Source organism: Ammospiza caudacuta, chromosome 2, assembly GCF_027887145.1.
Source record: "Ammospiza caudacuta isolate bAmmCau1 chromosome 2, bAmmCau1.pri, whole genome shotgun sequence".
NCBI classification, from domain to species: domain Eukaryota; kingdom Metazoa; phylum Chordata; class Aves; order Passeriformes; family Passerellidae; genus Ammospiza; species Ammospiza caudacuta.
This window is the reverse complement of record NC_080594.1, coordinates 20,333,767-20,358,386: the sequence shown is the minus strand read 5'-3', so window position 1 is coordinate 20,358,386 and position 24,620 is coordinate 20,333,767. Positions and strand designations below refer to the sequence as shown.

Here is a 24,620-nt window from a genome sequence, read left to right as displayed (position 1 = left end):
CTGGTATCAGCATTGTCTGTCAAAGCTCTAAAACACTGCTAATACAAACTGAATGTTTGTTTTCAGCATAATGCCTAAATAGGAACTCATTATTTATTTTTAATAACTAGACAGTCAAATAACAAGTTCTAAAGAAGCAAGAACCAAAAGAAGTCTCCTCTACGACAGTAGTAAAAATTGTACAACTGTAACGAAAGCCCAGCAAACACATATTTTGCATTTTCTTTAGGTTAAATGGTAAAATTCAACTTATTTTTAAGTTATTTGCAGAATTTTGCTTTCAAAAAAAAGCTGACTTACCTAATACTGTTACAGTTGTTGATGACTGTGTATTTCCAAGTGGGAATGTAACTGCCTTGCAAACATATTCTCCTGCATCAGAAAAGCTTACATTTTTTAAGATGATTGTTGCATCAGTAAGTGAGTAGTTTTTAAATGCCACTCTTCCTTGGTATTCTCCTTGAACAGATATTCCATATTCAGGGTGATGAACAGCAATAGTCTGTGAACTTTTACCATCTATCTTCTCCCAAGAAACTTGTGTTATTGTTTCATTTACATCAATTATGCATTTCAGTGTAACGTTCTTCCCCCAAACTGCTGTCACTTGTGGATCAACAACCGGTCCAGCTAAGGCACCTAAAAACAAAACAAGTGTTAGTTGCTACACAAGAAAGACATGTTGCTTGGTTTTCACAGTAAGCCTTCTTCCATAATTAGCTTACCTTTTTAGAAGGGAATTCCTGCTTTTTTTCTGATTAACTGATTCACAACAGTGTTGGAATACTACAGAAACACATTTCAAGCAAAAACATCAAACCTAGGCACAGATCAATCATTTTTCAGAGGATACTACCACTAATACACAACTTCATATAAAAACAACCTGACAATTGTGTAACTGGGTAACTGTCTTTTGGGAATTTAACTGGATATGAACATTCTGTGAATTCAGATTTACCAAAACCACAAGACATGGTACTTTTTAGCAGTCTGATTACTGATCTAGAGCATCAAGCAAAAACTTATGTTAACTACTGCACTTACGTGTTTCTCCTTAAATAATCTTTATGAAGTCATATCTTTTATAAGTAGAAATAAGTGAAACTTCTAGCACTTACCATACCAGTAAATACTTAAACAGCAAAGCAACAATTAAAAAAACAAACAAAAAAGCCCCTATCAAAATCCCACAAACCACTCCATGTTTACAGTGACAGTCACTCAAAGACCTCAACTTGAGCTCTCCTACCCTACCTCCTAATGAAGACATTTACCATCATACATATGCAATCCTTCTGCTTCAGTGCAGTGGTGTGTCTTCACACAAGATCTTGTCTCAGACAGTAAATATGCAAGAGTAGGCATAGGCAAGCGCTTGCTTAGGATTCTAAGTCTTAGTCCACAATGTATTTCCTTTTTCTGAGCTCAGATTCTAACAGAGCTATTTCAAATGCTCTGATTCTCTCTTCAGATACCAAGTCAGTACTCAAGCTGTAACTGAAGAAGTTCACTGATGAAGCAAAAGTCAAGTATAAATTTTATTAGCCCCATGCTCATAAGCATGAAGAAGTCATCCATCTTGAGACATGAGCTAGCTGCCTTTTCACTCACCAAACTCATACAAAAAGCAAGCCATGCATTCAGGAAATCAGTCCTTAAAAGCCTTTATCTACAAATCCATTGTTAAAAGCTTTCTCCTTCCCATTGGTTGATTTTTTCATCGTTCAAACTATTTCTCAGTCAATGAAGTCACCCAAAAAAGTGATTTAGCTATGGATTTCTTCAGTATAAAACCAGTGACTAACATCAATAGTATGAACACCTTAAGCTACACAAATGAGTCAAACTAAGCCAGAAATTCAGACCAATATTGTTGATACATCAGTAGGTAAGTGGGGCTGGTGAAGGGACAAAAATAATAAGAAAAGTAAAAAAAACCCATAACATGTTTCAAATAGAGACTATCTGCCATGACAAGTAGTGCAAGAACATTCTGTCTATTTTCCTCATGCCTTTTATCTAACACATTATTGTGACAGACACTGGAAAGAGGGCAGCTATTTGCAAACTGGAATGCAGAGTTCTGTCCAAAATTCAGCTCCACTTGCCATTGCTACATTTAAACATAAGGTGGAATGTGTCTTAATAAATATTTGATTATTGCTTTCTACCTTATAAATAAATTCACAAGTTACATTTGTGAAATGAATTTCAGAATGCATAGGATATAAATATTCTGTAATGTAATTTAAGCAAAGAAAAACACTTTCATTCAGGAATCTGCTTTCTGCAACACTAAATCTACTGAATCTTAACCTATAATTTATCATAGTGATTCGTTGTATATAACCCCAAACAGCTTAGTACAGAAAAACCACACAAAAGTGAACTTACAAAAACCGTTCACACTTCTGCAGAAGGTAACAAACTAAACTGAAAAAATATCCCGGTTAACTGAACACATGAGCTCTTTTGCTTCCTTTTACTTTTTTTTTTTTTTTTTTTTGACAACTCTGCTTCCACTAATTGGAGGCTTTAGCTACATAAAGATGACCATTGTACATTTAAAAAGTCAATACTCAATTTTCCCACCAAGGAATACTTCTAACAGCTCATTTGTGCTATGAGAACATTGTGTTCTCACATGAATTACATGAGTATTTTCAGAAGTCAAACTTTTTCATTGCTGCTATTTTCAAGATTTACAGACTGAACTGAGCAGGACTCATATATATTTATAGACATAAACACACTTGCAGGTATAGAATGTTGATCAGTTAGATCTTTTTTCTTCCCCTTCTCCAGCAAGGGAAGTAGAAAGCTAACATATCACTACTCCAAATTTTACATTTTTACATTCATCTTATCTTCTGACACATGGTCAGACTCCAAAGAGCAAAAAAACCCAAACCAACAAACAAACAAACTTATCTTTACAAATTATTTAACTTGAGCTTACATACAGCTCATAAAACAGTATATAGACTCCAAAATGTTTAAAGTGCTAGAAATAGTTCAAATCTGACATGCCAATGCCACATATTTGATTTGGAACAGTATCTCCATCCAGTTATTATTTAACTAGCTGTAGTTGCAGAGCAATCAAGCTAATAGTTCAAACTAGCAAGCTAATTAACATGCAGATATTCAGGGCTCTCCAAGGCTCAGGATGCTTAAGATAAGTATTTCCTTTGACATAAAGACTTCCACTCAAGAGTCAGTATTCTGCTCACAGATTGTAATTGAATAACGAGCTACATGTCTCCCCCAAAATAACACATTTAGAGGCTCATAATGCACAAGGTTCTGAAGAACAAGCCACTTCAAGACCACACTATTCAGGTCCTTAACTGATCCAAATTTAGGACACACAGGCGCACAGAACATGCATTTATTGTTTTAAAGAGGCCTGGCCCTCCTCCTCTTGAAATCTGACCTTTTCTGCCTCAGGTTCACAATATTGAAGTCTTTCATTCTCAACAAAACTTCTGCATACACTTTGTACTTTCTTAGTAATCAAGATGTTTTGTAAATTCTCAAGGTAAACACAGCATCATGAGGTTTTCTTTCTTTCTTTTTTCTTTATATTTGCCCAAGCTTTTACAGATGTGCCTTCCCTTTCCTTTTTGCTTCCTTGGAATACATAAAATTGTACTGTTTCACACAGAGCCTGATGAGATTGCCATCTCAAGCACTTTAACATGATTCAATTTCAGCTAAATCCCTATGCACTACCTGATTTTTCATCACAGTGATCCAATGCCATGCTTGGCAATAAAGTCAAGAATACTACCTGAAACAGCAAGGCAATGACTCTACTCATGCAACTTGACAGAATGTTTAAAGAGTAAACAAAGCAAAAAGATCCCTAAGGCTCACTTGCAGCATTAAAAGTCACAGAACTAGGTGCTATCAAATACTGACCATGATAATATTTTCAACATCAATTCTGAATTAAGCTTCTACTACTAATTGAAAAAAAGATACTGAGGAATTATAACAACCTTCATAACACAAAGTATTCATGATTTGGAATGACAGAATACTTTCCACATTTAAGGCTTGTTATTTGTTGCAATAAATAACAGCAGATTTAGATTTTCTATATGAAGCAGCCATGCACAAGTCTAACTATAAAAGCAATGCATTTTGCAACCCACTTAACAGCACCCTTCTGGCAAGACAGGGTGACCATACTGACCCTTTCTAGCCACTGATTTTCCATAACCTGCCAACTATTTCCACAAGACAAAGCCAAACTACAGAAGAGCATAAAAATGAATTTTTCCCCCTCTATCAGCAAGTTATTCAGCTCATGGGTATACACGGCCTTAGCACAAACTAGTGGCAGGGAACTCGGAAGAGGCCCAATCACAAATGGAGCAAAACAACAAGAACATTCCATTTTGCAGACAGCAAGTTGCTATGTCAGCAGAACACTCTAAAAGTCAGGCTAAGCATTATTGTTTGGCCAGTTGAATTTCAGCTGACATCAGAAAGCTTATTCTTGCAGTCCTCCTCCTCCTCCTGTGTCAGCACTCATCAGGTGCCTAAGAGACCCCTACCTTCAAAAACTCACTTGTTCTCTTCCCAATTTAACCTTCTGAATTAGCCCAGCCAATCACAAGAGGCAATGCAACACAGGCAATGAACACAGCTCCACAAATCCAGTGGCATTTTCAGATTTGTTTAACTGGAAAAACAAATCACTCAAAGACACTGCAGAAAACAAGCTGAAACCTCAACTTAAGGCTTTATAAAAATATATGCCTAAATGACTGGGAAGAAGTCAGTGTGTCTTTTGAGCACCAGGGCATGATCAAATTACTGTGTCAAAAAAAGATCAGAACCAAGGAATGGAGGAGATTCAAGATTAAGTAGTACAAAATGCCTCAACATCAGCTTCCAATTAGAAGTGCTAACCAAGTACGTAGGAAAAAACTGCACTTAAATCAAAGAGAAAGTATTATAACCTAGTGTTACTCTCACCTAAGGATCTGCTTTATCGCAATCCTTGCTTGAAGTGGAGTGTCAATCAGTTTTTTGAGGACAAGTGAGCTCAGATCAGGAACAGCACGAGATTAGGTTCTATAAGCATTGCATTTACAGGACTCAGCTCAAGTTCCTTTTTTTTTTTTGTACAAAACTTGCCTTATTTTTTTAAAGAAGAAAACCAGGAATGTATTACTTCCATCTCAAAACTTCAACTTAAAACCTTGTTCCATGCTTAGCACACAGTATAACAGGCATAGAGAAGCCTACCTGAATGTCAAAAGTTTCAGTGAAATGATGCATAGCAATTCGATAGTCTGAAGCCAAGACTACTGAAATTCTCAGGCTCTCTCAGGCTGCTTTTTCATTTTACTGAAGTTCAAGGGATTCTATCTTTTAAATCAACTTTACCTAATACCGACAGGAAACTAAAAGCATTATGATGTAGTGCATGCAAATCCACCACTTGCAAATGGTTAACTTCTGAATGTTAACTTCCTATGCCTGCAAATGGCCCAAAATGAGGTTCCAGTGTTGACTTTATGGTTTATGGCATGAGCAGCTCTCCTCTAGGTGACTATAGCCTGACTTCTTACAAAAACCATAGAAAGGGGAATATAACTTCTAGTTGAAAATTATAAAATAAAGTTGCACAAAGTTTATCTTTTCCGAGCAACTGAAAATTCAAAGAGACTGGCAACAAGAACTGTGTGAAGAGGTCAGTCTCAATTTCAGTGCAGTCTCAAAAGTTAGCTGTTGCTGAAGGGTTTTACTAACATCAAGATCCAGACTGATGGATTCTCAGTTAAGTGCTATCACAGGATGTTCTGCAGAATTCTGAAACACTCTGAACCACCATCTGGCTGCTCCTAAAGGTACAGCTGACAAGACATCACACTATTCAGCCAGGAGGCTTGTCTTACTCTGCTCCTTCATTCCCCACAGCTGATGGAAGAGACTCTCAGTTATCTCCCTCTAGTTGCTGCATCAACATGTGTATCTACATAGAGGGAGCAAGGAATAGAAATAATTGTTGGGAAAGCTACAGCTACCATTCGTAAGATAGCATCCAGAGCTCAGAGAGAGAACTCACACTGCCTGTTAAAAGGCCAGGTAATGCAATACTGGACAAAGAACTGTCATCCTAGAACAAAGGAGTCAAAGATGACAACATATGCAAAGCTCCACAATAAAAAATTACCTACAAGACTGACATTTGCAACACAGAAAGCAAAGAAAGAGATTTCAAAGAGACACTTTACTCCAATGCAACACAAAGTCAAAGAAAAAGTAGTTACAACTTAGAGTTTAACATTAGCTTGAGCCCAACTCATAGAGGCAGGAGTTGGAGCATCAGAAACACTCTGCCCCTGGAGTCAGACTTGGCTGTTACCCACCATTCTTACTTCAGAATGCCATTTTCACATGTGAACCAGTGCTTCTGTTCTAGTTTATCTCCATGTAAGACAGCACTTGTGCCCCTGCATACTCTGCTTACCACCATGCTCCACAGACCTTTAGTATCAAGCAGCAGGACAAGCTAAGACACTAGAGGAAGTTAAAAAGGAATGTTAGGCTCATGATTCAAATGGAGTTGGGAAGGACACTCTTAGAAAGCCAATTTTATAAGGTCAAAACTTTAAATCAAACTACTCACTAAGAATGTTTACAAAGTCCCATGAACTTTAAAACTTTGTGTGGAATTTTGACTTAGACGATATTAACATCAATGTCCATTTTACATGTTCTAACATTATAATCATTTATACATATTAACACACAGCAAATTAAGACATGCATGTTTATGCTGACACTAAACTTTCAGATGTTTTAAAATATGTTGAACTAATAAGTAAGGCGGCTGGAAGTTTTTCTGTAATTAATATTTCCAACTCTGTTTCACCAAGTCTTCCAATCCCATCTCCTTTAAAAGGAATAAGCAGGACAATGAAGTACTATTTTTCCCATAAATAGGCCAGGCACAAAAGCAGGACTGGAGGAAGACATCTCATTTCAAGTCCCACTCCCTCAAAAAACTAGTAGTAAGAGTAAACAAGTAGTTCAAAAGTTATCCATATACACACCACTACTGCCTAACCACTACAAAATGCTTCACACCCCCATTTAAATAAATTCAAATCCCTAAGTATCAGAGCAATAAGTATAAATACACAGAAGACATTGAAACAAGCAGTCCTTAATGTAACTCAAACATCTTACTGGAAAGTTTGTTGAAGAGTTCCAGATGATCTTAGAAATCTTTTGAAACACAAAAGATGAGTCAATAGTTCTGACAAACTGATCTGGTGAGAAAGGCTGAAGTCCTCCTGTGTGGCATCCAGCTTAAACACATAACCAAAATATTTAACAGAAGACTTGAGGTCAAAAGGAGAATTGTACATCTGAATCTTGGTGGGGCTGATGACTAATGCATTATACACAAAGAAACAAGTGAAGCTACACTTAACAAACCTTTCCCAGTCAGGCAGAAAAATACCTTCAAGCTGCAGCGGGTCCAAATTAGACTAGCAGCCAGCAGGAACAGGTCTAAGTAACACATTAAGAATGTTAAATAACTGGTTAGAGAGCAAAGTGTGTTCTGAAAGCTACAGCAAGTGCATAGTGATTACATATCAAGAATTGAAAATGACACTCTAGAATATGCTAACATAGAAGTCCATGCTCTAGCAAACATCAGTGAGGCTCCATCTGGAGTTGTTCAGCTTGAACAGCACACAACATATACCAGCCATCTAGAGAGCCTGAAAGCAAAGTGCACTCACAGGCCCAGAAAGCATGACCTACAGGAAAGGACTGGAAGAACCCATTATTATTCTCATAAAAGGTAACCCGATAAAGGTCTGAAAGAACTTACACTGCAAAAAAGAGAATGCCTGCGAAGATTAGGAAGAAGATGAACTAGTAAAGCAGTAAAAAAAAGAACAAAAACAGAAGCAAAAAAATCCCCCAAGCAACCAAGCCCATTGAAATAAAGAAATCCTTTGATGCTACAGAATATGAATTCCTCAAATAAACACCCTGGCCAAAATAACAAACCTCTACACCCTTTACTTTAGAAAGGTTTAATATTTAGTAATTAAAATTAAAAAAAAAAAAAAGAAACTAACCTAAGCTGATCCTGCACATGATCAAGGATTTTATTTGTTTTGTTATAATAAGATTAATAGATATTTTTACTGAAGTAATAAACTAGTCTTTCTTACAATTCTTGTTAGCCAATATGACACACTTGCTGAAGGACTTAATGACAAGTTCTCACTTCAGGAACTTGGAACATTCCATCCCATATACTTATATCACTTGTTCTAGCATGGTTGTTGGGTTCATCCAGCTCTAGCTACTGTGAGAAGACTTCAAAATGCACTCCTTTTACAAGTCTCAGTCCCAGTCCTCTTCCTAGAAAACTGCTGTTTCTTCAACTGTGTTTAAGACTATCCTCCACCTGCTTTGCAAATCAAGATACAACCTAGATATACATGAACAAAATAGGGAAAACATAGAATAGAAATTAACACTGACAATATCTAGAATGGCAAAATCATTTCATTTTTAATACTCAGTAAGTAGAACTTCAAATAAATTATAAAACAAAATGCCAGTACTTTCTGCTAACACATAATTACTTAGAGCACTTTCAGATACTTTTCTCATGCTCAGGTCAGCTTGCATTTGGTTTAACTCAAACATTGCAAGCTGATAAAATAGCTCCTTTCTTATCGAACGTATTTCTCATTTCCTTCTATTTGTATCCTTTAGTTACTTTTTTCAGTAAAGGTTCTCCTCTTCATCAGAGGGACAGCCAGCTCACAGCAGGTGACCAGTCTCCTCCATGATTGATGTTTTTTTATTCTGATCCACAAGCAGATATTAATCTTTTGTCACGTGTTTTGTTAAAAGCTTTTAACTCTTCAAAATTTTAGGTTTGTTGTATATTTAACTCCCCATGAAATCTGTTAGCCTTATTTTGTCCTCAGCTGAGTCACTGTGGCATCCACAAATCACTCCTTACAAAAAAGTCTTATTCTCACCAACAAGTAAGATTTAGGAGAAATGACAGCCTTCAGCTTTGAGAAAAGTAACTCTTTCTGAGCATGTTTGATAATAAGTCAAGTTATAACCTTATGCTTAGATATAACTAATGTTGCTTGCTTAAAATTTATTTTAAAGCCCAATCTCTTCATTTATTTGCAGAGCTGTGAGTTCAAGATAATGAAAGAAATTCCATTCTGGAGAGCTACAGAACACCCAATCATATAGTTTTAGTCAGCTAGTGCTTCAGCTTTTCTGACTTCTATATATAGAACTGCCTCTCATGATACAGACAATGTCATGCATTATACAAAAATTGTCACTTTCTGAACATCGGTTCATTTTTAAAAGGTTTCAATTCTAGTACACTCTTCAGAGCTAAGAAATTTCAAAGCTGGCATTACTACATGACAAGTTCAAAGAGGATGCCAATACAACATCATGACAGAGGACATCCTTCCCAACAGTGCACTGCCTAGTTCAGACCTTGTACAGGCAGCCCCTTCAAACCAGACCTCTGGCAAACCTCAGAGAACTGACCACCACATACTCAAGGTCTTCTTTGCAATTATACAAATATTTAATATTTATAACAATTCATACACAAAGTTGAATACTCTCCTTCACAAAGGATGCCTCATGGGCACCACTGAACAACCATCTACACTTCAGCTTGCTTAACTATTCAATCCCTCAGTTTCTTAAGGTACTTCAAGATTCTGTAACTCATCTTTATTCCAATTTGCTATGAGTAACTAGCTCTTATATATAATTAGGGCACCTCATACTCCAAGAAATGCAACTGACCTGATCCTACTATCCTCCAGCACCACCTACAATATACCTTCCACCACACAAATCCTTCCAGAAAGAACTTCCCAGACCACGATGACTGCTAAATCTGATCTGGTCAGATAAATACCCTGCCACTTCCTTCCAGACTTCATGCCTCTCCACTCCTTAGTTAGAAAGGCAATTTAATGCTATTACAATATCCACTTTTTTCTCTTTTTTTTGGTTTTTTGTTTTTTGGGTTTTTTTGAGGGGAAGAGAAATTGGGGGTAAGGGATTGACCGATTGACCACTAAAATATTGCAGAAGTCTGAGGAGGTATTGTCTTCTGCCTAATTTCAAAATGTGGAAGTTACTAATGACATAACACCATATTCTCTTCCACCTAGCCACAAACTTGCAAAAACATGGGTTGGTGGTCCCAACCCAGTCCAAAAAACAGCTTTCTTCCAAGTTAAATGGCTGTTGTTTCAACACTACCATATAATAAACTTGCCATTTCACAGACTAACAGGAAAAAAAAAAAAAGGCAACTCAATCAGAACCCAAAAATACAAAGTGTTCAGTATAGGATTCTTGTCACTGCTGTTTGTTCTCTTTCATTATAAAGTAGCAAGTCACTTTCCTGCTACACAGTGGTATTTACATAAGCTGCCATCCTAACCATGAGGGTAATTATAATGTGCATCTTGCTAGATTACCCAAAAAACTCATGTCTATCCCAGAATCTAAATTATAAGCATTATTAAGATATTCTTGACTTAATCACTCTAACTTCATTTGTCAGACTGAAGCATTCAGACTCAAATCACTGGAATTACTACTCATCAGTACAAGCCTGTAGAGGGGAGGGAAAAACCCAACCAACCAAACTTCCACGGAAATCCTCTGATAAGGTGCTCAACAGGTCATGTTGTCAGATGTAAGCTATAGTGATCATTTCCAACCAGGTCACCTAGCAATTACCACAAACACAAGTTAACTCCTAGGCACAGTTTTCTTTATAATGCATTTATCATTGGCAAAGTTAAACAAGCTCTAATACTGACATAGAGAATAATGATTTCATGTAGGTAAAGAGGCAAGGGACCTCAAGAGGCCATTCAGTTCTGCTCAGAGTTATATCAGACTGCTTGAAGATTGGTCCAGTCAGGTTTGGGATATCACCACCTGACACTGATTCCTCAAATATTTTGGACACCTTCTCACTCACAGACAAGTTTTACTTCCTTACATTGGCTCAGGATTTTCCACACTCCAGCTTGTTCCTATTCCCTTGTGTGGGGTGTCTGAAGAAAGTGTTGATCTACATTCTTAATACATTCTCATCAGGCACCAAATAAAGGCTCCTTTTCTGCAGCTTTCCCTTTCCCAGGCTGATCAGGCCCAGCTCTTGTAGCCTCTGCTCACACACCTTGTGCTCCAGTTGACACAGTGACCCACTTCTGGGCTTGCTCTGGTAGTGTCTCCCTGGTACCATGAGCCATAAACTGGATACAGTACTCTAGTGGCAAAATATATTCCTTCCCTCAATCTGCTGTAATGCTTAGAGACCAAGATAAAGTCTCCCTTCCTTGCTGTGAGGACAAACTGCTGATACTGCTCAATTTGCTGTTCACCAGGGCTCTAGACCTATGCCTGCCAAGCTGCCTTCTAGCCCCTTGGAACACAGCCTGTGCAGTTGAATGGAGTTATCTCAGTCCAGATGTGAGACTTTAAAATCACAGAACTGTTTAGGCTGGAAAGGACCTCTAAGATCACTGAGTCCTACCATTAAGCTACAATTGCCAAGTCCACCACTAAACTAAGTCCTTAAGTGCCACATCTACACATGCTGAGTGATGGCACTCAGTATGATCTGCTCCATAACCAACTCTGGCACTGAGGTCAGGCTGACAGGCTTGTAGTCTCCTTGATCCTCCTTCCAGTCCTTTTTGTAGCTGGACATCACATTTGCTAACTTCCAGTGAACTAGAACTGCTGGTAAATCATTCCAAGTGGCTGGGAGAGCATTCTGACAGCTTTGTCAGTAGTCTTGGGTGGATGCCATCAGGCCCCACAGATTTTTGTGTGTCTAAGTGGCACAGCAGGTTACTGATCATTTATCCTTGGATTATGGGGGGCTTCATCCTGCTCCCCATCCCTGTCTTCCAAGCTCAGAGGTCTGGGTACCCAGAGAACAACTAGTTTTAACTTTAAATACTGAGGCAAAAAATTAATTATGTACCTCACCCTTTGTCACTGTTTCACTCCACATTCAAAAAAGGATGGAGATTTTCCTTAGCCCTTCTTTTGTTGCTTGTGTATTTGTAAAAATATTTTTTTACTTTCATTTACAGTAGTAGCCAGATTAAATCACAGTTGGGCTTTGGTGCTTTTAATTTTCCATCTGCAAACATCATATCCTCCTGAGTCGCCTGCCCATTCTTCCAAAGCTCAGGAATTCTCCTTTTCCTGAATTCCAGCTCTCTGTTTAGCCATGCCAGTCTAGCTCCAAGCATTCTAGACACTCCTCTTCACCTTGCCAGCCTGCCTTTCCTGAAGGTACAAATGGAGCTAGCTAATTGCATGACTCCAGTCATGCAAGCTATTCCACAACATTACTGCAATTCCAATGAGATCCTAAGTCTGCAATTGTGCTCATTTGTGCTGCCTTCACAAGGGAAGGGAAAAAAACCAATTTCCATCATATCCCCCTTGGACACTTGTTGAATGCTCCTTGCTTTACTTCTTTTCAGATTAGTGAAAAATCAAAGGTCATCTCAACATGCATAGTTTAAAACCCTCCTCACAAGCTAGCAATGCTTTTGGATAAGAACCCTCCACCTTACTTCATCAGACAGACCCTGCCTCTGGTTCAGTAGTCCTTGTTCCTCAGGGAAATTTCAGCGACTAGAGAAGTCCAAATAATTAATACCTGATCTTTCATGCATTTCACAGTATTTACACCAGGTAGCACAGGAGAGCTGCAATGGTCAGCCAGAATTCACATATTAATTGTAAGACTGCACAGCACACATGCTGAAATGATGGTCAACCCAGCAGGCTAGGAGAAGCAATGAAGATACAAATCAAGTTTACCATATTTCTGTGTCTGTATTTACTGACTTGTGCAGTGCTATATCAGTACTTAATTATTTTGTTACTTAGTAACTTAATTTTTCATACGTATATACTTTCTGTTCTTCCGATACTACACTGCACTTCTCACACTACACCTCTGCATTCATTATCAAGGCAAACTTAAGTCAACTCAGAGAACCAATTAACTGCCAATTTCTGAAATTCACAATTACTGTTCAACTTAATGTTCAGACATAAGGTCTAACAAAAACATGATCAAATTCAAGCTACACATCTTAGAACTATGCCATATTTTACCTACTCAAAGGTAAGGGTGGAAAGGAGGATTTCTGAACTGCTCAGTTCAGATGAATGAAGCCAATGAAGTCCGAGTACACAGGTTGTTTTCCTTTGCCTTAGTTCGTCCAGTGTAAACACAATGCAGTTTAACAAAATCAACAAAAAATCCCAATTAACTCTGACAGATACCACCAGAAACGCTGGCTGGTTTTGACGAGGCAAAACTATCGACATTTAGAGGTGTGCCATACTAAAACACAAGGTCTATGAAACTCCTAACCTAACCCAAGAAGTTTTAGGCACAAACCTCCTGACTTGGGAAAACTTAAACAAACAAATCATCACAAAACCAACCATCTAGAGCATTTCAGCCATTTTGGGGAGAACAAGGCAAAATAAGTTCGTTCTATATTTCATTGTATAACCATAGTTGTTCAATACTGGAAATATTGTTGTATTAATATCTTTGTCTTCAGTAGAATATTACTTTTATGTAGGAACAATAAAGTAAAAGTTCAAGTCACTCAGAACTGAATATTTCTTCAACTTTAACTGGAGAAAGGGACATGGCAGAATCAAAGACTTCCCACTACATTTAGTGGTATGAGAGTACATGGACCACATAACTACCAAACACTTCTGTACAAGCAATGTTTCTGAACTGCTTTAAATAAACACTCTGTTATCAGGATTTTAGGTACTGGGGAGTTTCTGTTTTGGCTTTTCTGTGACATGAGTAAGTAGTACATGAAATTCTAAGCATTCAGTAACATTCTAAGCATTCAATAACAGTTGTAAACATGCAGCATTTCCTGTCCCCTGCACTGTACTTCCTACACTGAAACCAGAAAGCCATTAGAAACTGGTCAGGAACACTGGTGCACTGTGTGTCACACATACACTGATGTGTGTGACATCCTAGCAGAAGGAACAAGACCTTCAATCCCTAGGACAGCCCTCACCTGCCTCAAGTAGACCACTCCTTGACTTTTTGTATGTTGTCTTTCCACACATCACCTACTCTGGGGAGAACTGAGGTCTGCAGGAAGAAAAGGGAGGTTGTACTTTGCACTATGTAAAAAGGGAGGATGTACTTTGCTCTATGTAATGTTGCAAAGCCCCGAACAACTTCAGAAGGACAGCTAAATATTAACTTCACATTTTCAATTACCTGTAAAGCTTTAGTGTTATCTGTCAGTATTGAACAACTGTGGTAATACAATGAAATATAGAACAAACTTATTTTGTCAGGAGCAGCAAATCTCAGCTGTCCATAAAAAATCTGATGAGTTACCAGTTACATTACAAAGTTATGGGATGGCTGCTGCCCCCTGCATTGCTGACACTGCTGGCTTTTTTTAGCTCTTAAGGCCAGCTCAATGCAGGCAGTTCCAGAAAGTTAACCCCTTTTTGTCCAGGAACTGAATCACAACAGTAAGCCTAGGGAATGCTGTTTAATAGCTGCTCAATTTACTGCTAAGCTACATTTCCAGTATGTCTCACACTATCACCCAGCTCTGTGCTGTACAGGATTGTTCTTACTGGCTACTTATTGAAGTAACAGAAAAGATGTAGTCAGATCTTTATTTAACAAATTCTCTAACATAAGTAACTTACATTAGGAAGTAACAAAGGGATTCAATTTTGACTTAAGTTTTTAGCAGTCAAATCGATTTATAGGAAAAACTTATTTCAGACTTTACTTTGACATTTTAATCTAAATAGAAGACTTCCAACTTCTTCTACTTTCCTTCCAAGGCTAGCAACTATAGTATACTAGCTCATGCCTGCCCATGCACACTATGTGCTTCATTTAGACTGAAAGGGACTTCTGGAAGTTATCCAATCCCATCCCCAACTGAAAGGGCCAACTTTGAAGTCAGATCAAATTACTCAGGGGTCATACCATAGTCAGGTTCTGAATATTTTCAGGGACAGAGATTCCACAACCTACTTCAGCGCTTCATTGTCTGTGTGGGAAAACATACTGCTAACACATTATAGTGACTTCCCTTGTTGTAGCTTGTGTCTGCTGCCTCTTATCCTTTCCTTTTGCATAACTAAGGAGAGTCTGTCATTGTTTTCCCTCTACTGCTTGTTAAACAACACCAGTAGCAATTAGGGTGCCCCACTTCAGACATTTCTCAAAGCTGAACAAACCCACTTCTCCAGCCCTCTTCATACATCATGTGGTGACTCCCTACCCTAGTGGCCTTTCACCTCTGCACCTGCCGCACATTTGGGAGCACAAAACTGTGCACCGTACTTTTGATGTAGTCTCACAAGCTCTAAATAGTAGAAGTCCAAATTGCTTCATTGAACTGGCTGAGCACGCCCAGTGTGCTCTTTATGTTTTGCACGACAAAGCACATACTGTCCCACAAGGACCTTTATGATCTTTCTTGTAAAGGCACCTGACACCAGTCTGCACCACATCTCTGCTGCTGCATGGGGTCATCCCCCCCAGACACATCTGCTTTTGAATTTCACAAGGTTTCCAACAGTTATTTCTGACCTGTGGACATCCCACTCAATTAATCCCAGTTTTCAGCAGATAACTGACCCCTATAGTCATCCATAGTATCCATAAATTTGCTTGAAGTGCCTTACAACCTGGAAGAGAGGTCAGAATGTAGCTGAACTGCCCCTGCACTGGTGCCACCAGTGACCAGCCTCTAGATGGACTCAGAATCTTCTGAGTTCAGCAGGACACAAAAATTTTCCCCCATCTAATAATCCACTTCCCAAAACATATCTCACCAGTTTAGCTACAAGGAAATATTAGGAAATCCTATTAAAAGCCCCTTAAGGTTAATAACACTCACTATTCTTTTGCCCAGTATCTTCTCCCATGTACTTACAGCAACCAATTCAGGACCTCTTTTCACAGCAGTCTCAGATTGTGGAGACACCATTAAAACTGCTTTCCTCACTTCACTTCAGTTTTCACTTATTTGTAGCCACACCATCTTATTATACTTAAGCCATGTCTCTTGAGACTCAGAATATGCAGCTGTAGAGTAGCTCTGGAGATTCATCACAAAAAGAATTTTCACTAACAATTCTGTAGACTCACACAGTCCTCACCTCTTTCTGTAAGGTAGAACACTGCTGAATCATTTTAAGATTTTCCATAAAGCCTACACAAATCTGTTTCTCCACAAAAGATTACATTCTGATTTATGAGGAGGTAGTTTAAGTTATTAAATATTCAGGTGGAAACACTGATACATCAATTGTGATAATCTGGTTATAGTAAAAAACCTAATTACTTACAACTGTTGAACTTAACAGTTGTGTTATATTATATATATGTACACACACTATAGATATACTATGGTTTGGGTTGGAAGGGATGTTAAAGATTGGAAGTAGAACATACAAGCCACATGCAGAAGCCTAAACCACCTGGGATACCTCAGACAGCTACAGAGAACTTAGTATGCTTCTTCCTATAGATCCTATCCTGGATAAATGGCTATATTACACTTGCTAGTTACCAGAGGCAGATTACTTTATGCTACCTCAGCTACCAGTAACACACTGAAACTTTCAACAGGATGCATTTAAATTTCCCAAAAAGTGATTCACAGTATGGTCACAACCATCAATTTCTCATAGTTGATTACTTTAGTAGTGTCTTTTTAAATGGTACAGTGCCTTAATGAAGTCATAATAACATTACTTCTGTTTCAAGAAAGTTTATCTGTTGAAATCAAAAGTGCATTGAAGCGGTTAAAACACAGGAACAGCAGCATTGGTGAAGGGTTGACAAGTGGATTTTTATAATGCAATCTTTATATTAAAAAATCATATTAAGCTTAACAGCTCTTGACTTCTCCAGTTGTTAGCAACCAACCTTAGCAGAGTTAGTGATTCATTGTGGCAATGGTCAATAGTCGATGTTGGAGAAATTAAAGGAATTTGGGGAAAAAATTACCCCCAAGTTATATATGAGTCAGAAGTCTTACTCCCTAAGTTAATCTGTTGCTATGAGGAAGTTACTTGGTATTTGATGTAATTTAACTTTTACAACATTAAAGTTACTATTTTTCTACCAAATTATATACACTGGAAAGAAATTAAGTTACCCATCTTGAACATGTCAACTTCATATCCTTTCTCCAGCATCTCTTCATCCAATAGGCTGGTTTTGGTTATGCTTGTCCCAGCAATAATTAGTTTTCAGCTTATACAAATACATCACGTGTAGCATGGCTGGGTGGTATTTCAAGTTAAAAAAGCAACAGAAGTGGACAAAGAATGCCCACACAAAGTATGAAAATGTTAAATCCAACACTAATCTGAGTCTTCTAACTGAGGGGCTAATAAAAATAACAAATCCAAATGTAACCAATAAATTCATCAAGCTAGCTCAGCTGGTTTTTTTCCACTCATTGGTACACATATCAGCTATGGAGACCTGCTTGACTAGTCTTTATTCACCTTTAGCAGGAGACTGCCATTTGAATGACTCAATTTCAATTTTGCACATGCCACTGCATTACACTGAAGTATTCAAAACAACAGTCACTTTCAAAAAAACACTCAGCTCTGTACAAACTAATCCCAGAACTAGTTTAAGAGCTATCATGTTATACGAACCTTGACTAACAGAAAAGGAGAAAACAATGAATCCCTGTAGACATATAACGTTATCTTAAATGCCACATAATGAAAATCTGATGTGGGAAGGGGGTTGGGGAAGGGAAATGGGCAAGAGCTGTCTACTGCTTGCAGATAATCTCAGTATTCCTGTCAATTCAAGAGTTACACTCAACTAGTCTTCTCACTGAAAATAAGATGGATGATATTTTACACTATTAAAGAATTAAAATTGCTCTTACTCCTGCACACTACTTGAAAAACAACTGAAAAGAAGCAGAAATACTTAATAAAAGTATGCAGCTATGATAAAAGTGGATTGTCTGGAAGCTTGTTTCTGCTTTTCAATACCTGAACTAAAAGTAACCTTCTTGGTAACAGGCTAAACTTTACCTAGCTTTACCTTCTCATACACTTGGAAAAACCAAGGTAAAAGGATAGAGGACATCAACAGAAGCTTTAAGACATTAAAGGGTTTTTTTCATTACTGCTGCTAATTTTCTTCTATTGCTAACTCATGGACAGAAAGATGAATTTTTGGGTTCACAGTTGAAGCAGTCCAAAGTCTGAAAGTTAATTACCTGAAAAGTAACTCCTGAAGCATTCATGTATTCGATAACACCAAAAACGTGGGTTTGGTGTTTTCACCGTGACTCGGAAGTTGTGCTACACCTCAAAGCTCTTTATCACGAGCTTACATACTAAGCAACCACGGGCCACCTTTTTTAGAATCAAATGAATGCAAATATTGTCCATGAAGCCCCTCAGGAGCCTCACTCATACACACCTCCACCTCCTTTTAACACAGTGTTTTACACCTTCGCCATCCAGAACATCCAGCGGAGTAAAACAAGCTTTCACCCAACAGCTTTACCATCTGTCCCCATGACAGAGACAGAAACACAGTAATTATTTCCCCTGACACATCCTTTACTGCACAAGTCACTCTTTATTTGCTTCTCATATATTTCCTTGCATTTTTCCACATTCAGCTATTCCCATCTTTTCTTTCTTAGCTTTTCTTGTGATTTCTCCCCATACTCAGATGATACTATTTTCTAGGCAATCCTTCTGCTTTCTAAACAGAAATAAAGAATAGTACTAATGATCCCTTTAACAAGAAAGCTTGATCAACCTATTTCATGCCTAATCAAAAATTCATCATCTCCAACCTCTCAATAAAAATACATTACTGCATTTCAGACACCTATGAACTCTGAGGCATGGAATACAACTACCCTCCAAATAAGTACTGCTCAAAAACTCTTGTTTTAGACAGGCTAACCCTACCAAAAACAAACCATAGAAACACAAAAGTGTTTTGGTTAAAGGCACCTTTAAAGACCATATATACCTCCACCTCTAGCAACCACTAAATCCAAGAACATGTGGCATAACCAAGTAATAATAATTAAATAATTGCACCTATACCTATTTTTCACGTAGCAAATCTGGTCACTTACTTCCAGCTATCAGCTGCCTTAGAAAATTCCTGTCAGAAACTTCTGCATAACAATCCACATACCAATCAAAACAGAAGTCATCAGGGTAAAAAACCAACCAAGCAAAGTTCCAATAATTCTCATCCAATACATCACATTCATTCCAAGCTGGAAACAAGCTTAAGGTGCAAACAAAACAGCAAAGTAATCCGTCATCACAGAGCCACCTTTAAGTGGCAGTGCACAGGGGCTCCAGAGCAAGCAGAGAACACCCACAATCTCAGCACTCTCCCTTGCTGGCACACACACCCAAGCAGTCTGCAACCATACCTTCTGATAAAAGCTGCTTGGACAAAGCTGAATTCAGCCACACAGCAGCCACCTACACAGGTTGGTGTAACAGCAGATGCAAAGTTTATTGCTCTTTAACAGATAACCAACACTAAAAAATGACTTTTACCAATAGCATTGCAGGCAGCTGGCACTTAGCAAGATTATCTTCTGTGTACCAAGTTTTACTCATCTCTTATCTTAATTTCATCCACTCTGGATTTGTTTTCTACAAATTAAAATTCAGACTTTTGATTCTAGAGTTTCTAACTTATTTTTTCTTTGAGCTTCACAAATGCTCCACTCACTAGCCCCAGACACTGCTTTCTGAAGCAACACACTCTCAACTCCCTTCTCACATCAGATGCAATCTACATCACATTGTGCCTACCTTAAAAGCTCTACTACCAGGACCTGAAGGGTAATCAGCTGGTACAAGTAGTCTATAAAGTTTACATATTTTTGCTTTTCCTCCTACAGAACAGTCCTTTGTTTCTCAATATCACCCTGTCAGCAATACTACATAAGAGATCACAAAGAAAACAAGCTAGATTTGACCACATTTTTAAACAGGATACTTGACACTCTATCTCACAAAAAGTAAATCCTGCTAGAGCTTCTTTTGTTTCCACTATCAAAGAGAATGCATATCCCATGACATAAAATTAAGTTGCTTAAGAAGGCAAGAGAGAAACACTGTTTAAATCAAGTAACTGGTCAACAGTTATGTAGCATAAGTGGCTAAATAACCATCACAATTCTTTTATAGTACTCCAGGTGTTCAGATCCTAACTCAAATAACATTGTACTTCATTTCTATATGTAAATGGGAGTTCTTGCACACCAAAAGCATCACAGTGTAACAGTAATATGGAAAAATTGCAGACGTACCACAATGAAACAGCAAAGAATTCTTTCAAAAAAAACACACCTCATATTCCAATGAGTTATCCTCAAGTACAGTCTGGACAAACTTCTGGCAACATTAAAAAAAATTTTTGTTAATTATCAAACAATCCAGATTTAAACTCTCCTATCTGTTGTTCTTACCAGTGCAGCTGCTCTGTTTCTTCACACAGCAGCTTCATACACTGCCCAACCTACTACATGGTTCACCACTATTTCATTCCAACTTGTCAAATACCTTCCACAGCATTCCTATTCCTTCTTTCACTGCTGTTGTACTCCTTCACCAAACACCTGTTCAAACAAGCATTCACTTCCATACCATTTTCAAAACATAAATGCATATTTATACGCAGATTTCTTAACTATTAACATAAAATGAGGAAAAAACACATTCTGTTGTCTTGATGATAACTCTACTACACCTTCCCATTTCCAAGTTGGCAACCTGCTTTGCTTGACATTCAAATTTGCCATGACTTCACCTGAAAAAATAGTAAAAATGTTTCTAGCCAGATTGTTTTCATCAATAATTACTTCGGGATTTTATTTTTCTTAAATTATTTTTGTATATGGTACACTGCACTCTTATATTATCTACACCTTTACAACCCAATCCTTCCAGCTCTACTGCCAGTCTGGAGATCTGCATTCCACGCTCCTGTAAGAAAAAAAATTCATTGGGATCTTAGATGACATATGTATACTTCTTTGTCTAACCTTACTGAGAAGCTTAACATAACCAGCAATTTAAATTGAAAAAAAAAATTATTTCTTCAACAAAATATCTGAAAAATGCATCTTGAACATCCTTCTATTCACCTCACTTTACAGTTCTGCTTATTTTTAATTCAAGCTTACATTTAAAAAAAAATTTTGCAAAAAAGTTTTCACTGTGTGCAAACAAATGAGACATAGGAATTATGAGGAATTTGTTATTTAGTAGCACACAAGTCCTCATTTACAGTATATGTTGCAGGACATAACTCCAATAAGCACAGCTGAAAAGCATTTGCTGCAATGCAAAATAAGTTACTTTATAGATTAAAGGCTGTGATGATGCTCCTATAGATGCCACACAAGTCCCCTAGTTCAAGGTTACACTACTTTGACCACGTAAGTTCAGTATGCACTTTGTGGCATCGAGCCCTGTTTGACAGGGAAGTGGAAGGAGTACTTGTATGCACAACCTGAAGCCAGTAGTCTTACTTTTGTAAAAAAAACAGCATTTATTAAAGCAGGTCTATATTTACTCAAAAACAGAAAAGCTGCTATTTCAGATTCCTGATATATTTTCTCTTTCCCCCTTCAGTTTTGTGGTGTCAGTGTTGAGATGTTTTTGGCAATATTTCTCTGAGGAATTATAGCTCAAATAAATAATTTCTAACTGTCAATCAAAATGACTGGATAAAAATTTATTTGGTTTTGTAGCGACTTTATTCTACTAGGATTGGGATAATTTATGGCAGCGTTTTCAAATCTTTCTTTTGCTACCATTATCAGAATTAGCTGAGTAGCAGGACAAAAGGCAACCAAAAGCAATAAGTAGTTTGGGGTGCCATCAACATGTAAACATGCTCAAAACATATTTAAGAGCACTTTTAAGAGCACAGTATTAATATTTTTCCTTCATAGTCACGTTACAGTTACAAATACAATGAAAACAACTGTGGGAAATTTAAAGGTGAAAAGAAAACTAAAACCTAAGATATTGACAAAAAAACCCTCTTTCCCTGCTGCTTACCTCCAAGTCTAAAAGTCTGTAACAGTTTTTCAAGTTTTCCCTTTTACCTTCAAAACTTTGTGCTCAAAGAACAGAATTATTTCAACACAACATTGCCACTTCTGGCTGAAGTTCTGAAAAGTTATCACTTATGCAAAAAAAAAGAATCTGGGAAGACTGACAACCCGAATTACACTTATCAAGACTAAAATGGTTGAGTCGCTGTATGACACTAGGCACGGATGCTATTAGCTTCATTGTTACTATTAACTTCACATTTAGATGTAAAAATAGCTTGTCAAGGTCATGTCAAGTCTGTAACTTCACTTTTTTAATTGCAAAAAAGCAGAAATAACACTGAACAAAGGGAGGGGAGAAAAGCGCTAGTGCAAAAAGTTTGCCTTCTCGATATTTACAAACTTAGTAACAATCACCTTTTTTGAAAGCTACATCATTGCCAGAGGGGGGAGACTACTACATGCACCAGCACAATCCTACAGCGCCTCAACTCCCTCCCTGAGAAAGCATTTCTCAGATACTACACAAGTGTTTTACGGCGGCGTGGCTTGCTCGTTCCTGGGTATTTTTATCACATGAATCTCCAGAGACTCTAACTTCTTCCTCCTTCATTAAAGAGAGAAGGGACACAGCGTTTCCTATAATAAAATATCCTTGCCAACTATTCCCTTGCATTGGGAATAAATACAACGGCAGGATGAGGGTTTTCGATTTGCTCTTGTCCAAGTCTACTTTTATCCCCTCTCATCTTCCACTGCTGTAAAAAAAATAACACTACACCACATGCAGTACATTAGAAATAAATAAATAAATTCCTGTTCAGTTTCCAACTGCTACGTTGCTTGTTTGTTCCCCACAGGAAGATGAACTGGAGGGGGGGGTAGGTGATGGCATTTTCCTGCGGGCGGTCACGCCAAGCCCGGCGGGGCCCGCACCGCAGTGTCCCCGGCAGCAGCTGCTCAGGATGCGGGTGATGTAGAGCAAGCACACGGTCCCACCTCAGCGGCAGCGGCGGGCGACCCCACACCGAAACCAGCACGGTTTTCACCCTCATTGAGAGGGAACAACGACACCGGCCCACGCCTCCTGAGGCAAAGCGCCTTCTATTCCTCCCCGCAGGCACACCCGGATAAAACACCAAGACCCTTCTGTCCTTCCTACAGGATGGGAAATAAGGGGGGGTGGGGGGGTGGGCACCCGTGAATTCCCGCAAATGAGCGAAATCCCGCCGCTCAGGACGGGAATTACAGCGGATAACCTGCCGTCCGCCGGGGGAAGCCCCAGCAGGAGAATAAACTTCCCCTATTGCCCCACCCGGGCCGCTGCCACCTCAGCCCAACCGCCAGGGATACTTGGCCTCCCGGGACACCCGCTCTCTCGACTGCGGTCGCAGCGGATGTTCCCGGAGGAAAGAGTCCATAGGTCTCGGCGGTGCGGGCTCCGGTTCGGACCTGCCTCGCATACCTCCCTCCTTCACCATCCCAGCCACGTCCTGCCCGGTTCCCCCGGCGCAGGGCGGCCGGCGGCCCCCGCCGTCGGGCGCCAGACAAAGTTTCCCTCAACTCGGCCGCGTCCCCCGGCGCTGCCGGGGCTCGGGTTTCTCTCCTCCTCTTCCTCCACCCGCCCCCTCGCCCGTCCGCCAAGGGGAAAAGTTCCACTTACTGCAGCAGAAACGAGAGAAAACCAGCCCCAGGAGCCCCAGCCCCGGCCCGGGAGGCACCGCCAAACGCAGCAGCCGCCGCCGCCGCCACCACCGGGGGGAGGCACCGCCACCAGCCGCTAGGAAAAGTTCCGGGCGGGCGCGAGGAGGCGGCGAAGGAGAGAAACCAGCAGCAGCCTCCGCAGCGACTCCAGCCCCTGCCATTCTCCGGGCTCGGCTCGCAGTCGCCGCCGCTACGACGCACGGCCAGTCCCACCCGGTCCCGCTGCCCGAGCCACCGGCGCCTCCCCACACGGAGCCTGTGTCACTGAGCGAGGCGGGGCGCGGCGCTCCCGCCCTCTCCGAGCGGACCGCACCACCCACCGCAGGGAGGGGGGAGAAGGGGAAAGCAGGACGCGTGTGCCAGGCGCTTCTACCGCGACCCCCACGACCCCTCCCCCGCCCCGGGGCGAGTCGCCTCGCCCCCACCTTTCCCGCCCCGCACTGTGGGACTCGCAGAGGCGCCCCGCGCATCGGGGAGGGGGTTTCACGTCGGTATCATGAGTGCCGCGAGAGGCTGGTGGGAGGGGGCGTAACGGCGTCCTCCCCCGGGGGGCTTTTGGTACATTCCGCCACCGCCCGAGCGCGGTCGGGGGCGCCCGGCCGGCCGGACTCTGCGCTCGCGACCAGCTCTCGCGCCGCCCCTTAGGCTCCTGCCGTCCCCGTCGCCGGGCCGGGGTGGCCTGGGCGGCCACTG

The 24,620-nt window shown here is 39.8% G+C and overlaps 1 protein-coding gene across 2 annotated transcripts in view; it reads right to left on the bottom strand.

Moving 5' to 3' along the window:
* The window catches only part of NECTIN3 (nectin cell adhesion molecule 3), a 58,092-nt gene extending 33,990 nt beyond the window's left edge, over positions 1–24,102 (bottom strand). For both annotated transcript variants that reach the window (XM_058800134.1, XM_058800135.1), the window contains exons 1-2: positions 23,887–24,102; positions 301–639 (exon numbers count right to left, since the gene is read on the bottom strand). In XM_058800134.1, the coding sequence (XP_058656117.1) occupies positions 301–639; positions 23,887–24,088 (541 nt within the window). In that variant the 5' untranslated portion in view covers positions 24,089–24,102. The remainder of the gene's footprint in view (positions 1–300; positions 640–23,886) is intronic.
* Between the last annotated feature and the right edge of the window lie 518 nt (positions 24,103–24,620).